The following is a 6,000-nucleotide window of genomic DNA, read 5'->3' on the forward strand; positions in this document are numbered from 1 at the left end:
CTCCGACCAAGTGGTCAAACTAGGCCGCGCTGATAAAATATGAATCAATATTATGTTACGTTAATGCCTATTTCTCGCCTCAAATGTTTTCAGAATCATCTTGTAGTATACAGTTTAGCTGGTCACATGACCGGAGCACAGCCAATAGGAACGCTCTCTCAATGAAATGACCTGTGATTGGTCAAAGTCTCCCGTCACGGGCTAGATTATTTTTTGAAGCCTGAAACAGAACCATGAGGAGGTGCAGCAGTCTAGTTATCTCTCAGAACACTTGAATTACAATATGCTGAAAGGTTATTATGGAATTTTTGCCCAATGATGCCAAAAATATACTGCCTACTGCCACTTTAATCTTGAAAGTTTAAAAACACACCGCCTTTAGTTAGGATTAGGCGAAGTAGGCGTTCTCTCTTGAAGAGGACAGCCGCCTCTCCTCCTCCTTCCGATCGGTGTGTAACCTGTTGATGTGCGCCTGTTTGTCTCCAAGCAGGGTCTGCTGAGGGTTGCCATAGAGAACGCCCGGGCGCAGGAGAAGCAGGACCAGATGGAGAGGACGGAGCTGAAGATGGAGCTGGTCCGAGAGAGGGAGCTCAGAGAGACCTTGGAGAGACAGCTCAGCATGGAGCAGAAAAACAGAGGTAGGCCGTGCACCACATCCAGCAATCGTTTAGGGAGAAAATGCAAGGGTTGACTTTGCAGACAAACCCACCATTTCATCATCTTCAAGACAATTGTTTACCTCAAAGTTCAGTAGTTCATTGCAAATTTTTAAACTTTTTATTCAAGTTAAATGAATAAATAATAGAAAATAACTAAGAGACACAAAACTAAACCAAAAAAAGGGGGATGTAGGAAAGGGGTTTGGGGATAGGGACGGGGAGGCATACCTGTTTATTAAATCCAATTTGATTTAATGCACAGAATACTGTAGTTTCAGTATTAGTAACCGTGAGCCAGGAGCATGTTGGCCTCATTTACAGGCTATTACTCTAAAATTAAAATCTCATTGAAACCACAACAAGCACACAATACCTTCAAAGTCCCTCACATCCCTTGATGTAAAGATCCGCGACGGTCAGGAAGCAGAAATATAATAAACACATTCCTACATCAATAGATACAAAAGTTTAAAAATACCAGAAGCATCTGAATATTTGCTAAACACATTTACTTGACATCCTTTGTTGTTGTTGTTCTTCTTCTTCTCCTCCTTCTCATTCTCCTTCTTCTTTTCTTTCTCATTCTCCTTCGTCTTCTTCTTCTTCTCCTCCTCCTTTCTCTTCTTCTCCTTCCTCTTCTTCTCCTCCTTCTCTATTCAGTTCTGATCCAGAAGCGCCTGAAGAAGGAGAAGAGGAGTAAGAGGAGACTACAGGAGGCCCTGGAGGAGGAGGTGAAACTGCGTGACCAGGCAGAGCACACCCTGCTGCACACTGCCAACACACACACAGGTACAGGCAACGGAAACCCTTTTGCAGGATGTTTTTTTTTGTGATCTTAAAGTTATCGCAACCAACGCAACTCTCATTTTCATATTAAATGTCAGCAAGCTTTCGGTGCAACACAGCCTCGACTGTTCATTTGCCTCTAATTAAGTGTCTTTATTAATTAATGACCAAAATGCAGGCCATCAATCATCAGCAGCCCCTCCTCACACAGAATCTGTGACCCAGGACGTGGACGGGAGCAGTCACGATGACAACAGGCTGGACACCACCAAGGCAACAGTACAAGGTACAGGTGCCCACATGACAAAATACTGCTTCTTCAGTGTGTAGCTGTGAAAACAGCCTCATATTCTGATCAGTGAAAATGTAGTAGTCGTGCCATTAATAGGCAGAAAAGACTGACGTGGAAAAGCTGCTGTCACGGTTAAAACGTTCTGGCACCAAATGACAACTTAAAGGAAATTAAGTAGGGCTGTCAAAGTTAACGCGATAATAACGAGTTAACGCAAATTCTTTTTAACGCCACTAATTTCTTTAACACATTAACGCCACTTGCAGTTTTTAGGTTATAGCGGGCTCAGTTTTAAAGCTAGAGTGAAGATACTGGCATCATATGAAACTAAAAAACCTAAGGAATACATTGATACCACCAAGTTAAATAATGCTCCAAAGGCTACATTTTGGCGAGGAAAAACTGTCATAGCCATTTTCAAAGGGGTCCCTTGACCTCTGACCTCAAGATATGTGAATGAAAATGGGTTCTATGGGTACCCACGAGTCTCCCCTTTACAGACATGACCACTTTATGATAATCACATGCAGTTTGGGGCAAGTCATAGTCAAGTCAGCACATTGTTGCCTGCCATGATTTGAGCATATTTTTCATGCTAAATGCAGTACCTGTGAGGGTTTCTGGTCAATATTTGTCATTGTTTTGTGTTAGTAATTGATTTCCAATAATAAACATATACATACATTTGTATAAAGCAAGCATATTTGCCCACTCCCATGTTGATAAGAGTATTAAATACTTGACAAATCTCCCTTTAAGGTACATTTTGAACAGATGAAACAATGTGTGATTAATTTGCGATTAACAAACTATTTTAATCGATTGACTGCCCTAAAATTATGTGTGATGTTTTAAGATTCAAGATTCAAAGATTCAAAAAACTCTATTGTCTATTACATAGTGATAGAACATTGTCTTAGGTTAGGGGCTCATAAACAAAATAAAACATACATCCATGAAGACACAAAATTACATTAAAAACATATAACAACTACATAAATAGATAAATGTGAGTCTAGTACTTAAAAATAGTATGAATTAATATATTTAAAAGCAAAGTTACGTGTATAAACACTCGTAAAGGCACTGCCCCAAGTTTGTGGGAATAATTTACTTATCAACAGTGGTAAATTGACTGACTAGAAATGCCATTTCAGTGTTAGAATGGTGGAATAAACAGAGCTATACCTGCTGCTGTGGGTTTATTTAGCTCCTATCAACTGAACTGGGAGAGCAGATTTCATTATTACTTGCTGCTTTTGATGCTCAACTGACCAGTCTACCGGAAGGGTTTTCAGAGATTTCACGGGGAGACTGCTCCTGAGAAGTTGAACAAAATGAAATGAAGCATGAGGCAGTTCACCGGGGCTACCATTTAAAAAGGAGACGGGCGTTTTATATATTTATTTTGCCAACGTTATTGTCTTCACAGGGATACATTAATGAGAAAATCCCACATGTAACGTCTTAAATAGACAGAAAGAGAAATGGCCGTGATCTCTAGCCCGGCCTCATCAAAAGGGTGTACGGTTGCAGCCCACCTATGCTCCGTGCGGCGCCAGGACCGCCGCACCAGGCAGCGTGCTTGTTCAAAGCCAATTTTTAATTGAATGTCAGTGAAGCAAGAAGAGAACCGGCCACTAATTAACGGCTGTCTTAATTGTCCTCGTGACGAGTTTGTTTGGACATCATTTGCATAATTAACACCCAGTAATAAATCATTTAAAGGGGAATTGTCTGTCAGACAGCAGGGCAGGATGTGCTTCCTTTGTGCCAGGAAGTTTTATCGCCAAAAACAGGGATCAGGGACCGAAAAACACTTTGAACTGAGCCTTACTCAATAATGATCTTTTATTAATGATATTAGGTCAAGGTTGTAGGAGACCTTGTTCAATATTTATATGAATGAATTTATAGCATAAAGCATTTTTTTCCTTCTTCTCCTCCTCCTCCTGAATTCATTATAACTTATAGAATTTTGATTGTGTTTTATTAGACTGGATTTCTTTCTGGATTTCAGAGGGTAGAGTGTTCCTGCAGACCACCGGGATGTACTGAAGACGAGGTGGAATAAATGGACGGATGAATGGATAGAATGGAAGAACGGAGTGACGAAGACTCCTCACGTATGAGAAACACAATCGACAGGCATGCTCGGTCGCTCAGTGGCACCCAACATACACATCTCCGCCTCCCCGAGAGGACTCCCCTACGCTCCAAGGGTGACATTTGAACTTTCCCATTGTTCTCTTGTTTAATTTATTGCATTCATCAGCGGCCGTAGTGGGAACAGTACTTTATTCCGATGATGTGTTTGACTGTGTTTCTTTCAATCAAGGTTTTTAGATCCTAGATGAAGATGACCATTAGTTGTTTTTTTTTGTCAGTGCTGTTTATCTGGACACAAGTGATGAATATAACTTGTACCAGAGTTGTGTACATATACAGAATATAGTCATTTCATTTTTGTTATTATTATTATTATTATTATTATTATTATTATCACAAAAACATAATGGCATGTTGTACAGTCAGTAAATGACTTGTATTGTGTATGTTATGCAGTAGTGCAGTTTGACAATACAAAACAATACAAATCCTTTTTATTAAATTGTGTCAGTGCTTCTTTCTTCATATCAATCTTTGAACGCATCATTCCTTTAATTGTTTTTTATGAGAAAAGATTGATTTTTTTTATTTTAAATACATTGCACCTGTCTGAAATGTGGATTTATATTGCAGTTTAGTTGTGGTTTTTAGTGACAGACAACACTGCATTCTGTGGTACAATTATCCCTCGAGATTTGTTTTGTGTGTGTGTGGAGGAGGGGAAGATTATGTGCTTGCACATCTGTACACATGTGAGGGTGTGGGGAGTGATGTGACATTGACTATTGCACCATCTCCAAAAACATGCACGTATGTGTATCGACAGACAGACAAGAAGGTTGGTGAGCAGGGTCACATGTAAGCTGTCCTTTAGTGAAACATGATGACGATGCACTCTCTCTCTCTCTCTCTCTCTCTCTCGTTCTCTGTCTCTCTCTCTCTCTGTGTGTGTGTCTTTTTCTCTCTCACTCTCTCTCTCTCTCTTGCTCTCTGTCTCTCTCCCTCTGTGTGTGTGTGTGTCTCTCTCTCTCTCTCTCTCTCTCTCTCTCTCTCTGTCTCTGTTTCTTTCTCAGGATAGAAAAGGATGAGAGACTTTAAAAGCTTTACATAAATAGTTGAGAGCACATTTTTGGTAAATTTATAGAAATATAAGACAAGAAATAGATAAAGAATTCTGTAAAAAAAAAAACATTTTTGATGTGTGAAAATTTGTGGCTATTTTATCATCTTTACTGGCCAAATATTAGCATTGCAGGAGACGGAACCACATCTAATTAAACTAATGAATAATAATTTCTGACTCGATTTGGATTGCGGCCCTGAAAATGTCTGGTAACGTATATCAATTGAGGCTCAACTTGTAATTTAGCATTTTTTTCAGCATACATATTAGAGATATTTGAAAGCAAAGAGTGTGTAGCTGGAGACTTGCAAAACTAATGAATGAATGTGTAATGAATCATGTAAGAGGTCAAGGGTCACAAATGTTGTTGAACATTGACTGTTTTGAAATAATTCAAGCAGATAATTTTCTCCAGGACACACGATGCTCAGGTTTTTCTCAAATTTTCTTAAGTCCTAAGTAATATTTATATATATTTAACACTGTTCTGAAGCTATTTGTTGTGCCAAAAAAAGACAAAAAATCCTTAGATTTTGCTCATGTGTAAATGTGCAGCGTGCCATTTCCTGGACACTGGCAGATAAGCTGTGATGCCGGGACTAAAACAATACCTCTGTTACAAGCAATTCTTCCTGAATACAGAGTGGCTGACAAGTGAATAGCAATGATTCACGTAAATGAATGTGTGAATGAGTCATCAGCTTTTCAGATGACCACCTCTGTGTCTGTCTTGACTAAAAAGGTTTGTTTCTTCATTCAGCACCGCTCTAGTCTTTCACGCTCCCTTGTATCTCTCTCACACACACACACACACATCCCTCACAATTCACCGAGTAGCATTGTCCTGCCGAGAGATGTGTAATGGAAAAGATAAATGGAGGATAAAGCTAAGGTGACAGGACCGAGCATGCATGTGTGTGTGTGTGTGTGTGTGTATTTGCATGTGTGTGTGTGTGTGTGTGTGTGCCCGTATGTGTGTACTGCACAACAGACCAGCAAACCATCTGCTCATCTCCTCTTAATGAACAAAG

The 6,000-nt window shown here is 39.7% G+C and overlaps 1 protein-coding gene across 7 annotated transcripts in view; it reads left to right on the forward strand.

Annotated features, from left to right (window-relative positions):
• dachc (dachshund c) overlaps positions 1-4,346 on the forward strand; it is a 30,507-nt gene extending 26,161 nt beyond the window's left edge. For 2 of the 7 annotated variants that reach the window (XM_037783175.1, XM_037783179.1), the window contains exons 8-11: positions 488-638; positions 1,320-1,448; positions 1,624-1,731; positions 3,734-4,346. In XM_037783175.1, the coding sequence (XP_037639103.1) occupies positions 488-638; positions 1,320-1,448; positions 1,624-1,731; positions 3,734-3,795 (450 nt within the window). In that variant the 3' untranslated portion in view covers positions 3,796-4,346. The remainder of the gene's footprint in view (positions 1-487; positions 639-1,319; positions 1,449-1,623; positions 1,732-3,733) is intronic. The other 5 variants (XM_037783177.1, XM_037783181.1, XM_037783178.1 and 2 more) reach the window with 4 other exon arrangements.
• Positions 4,347-6,000: the final 1,654 nt, after the last annotated feature.

This window comes from Sebastes umbrosus, chromosome 10 (assembly GCF_015220745.1).
Source record: "Sebastes umbrosus isolate fSebUmb1 chromosome 10, fSebUmb1.pri, whole genome shotgun sequence".
In the NCBI taxonomy this organism is placed as follows: Eukaryota; Metazoa; Chordata; class Actinopteri; order Perciformes; family Sebastidae; genus Sebastes; species Sebastes umbrosus.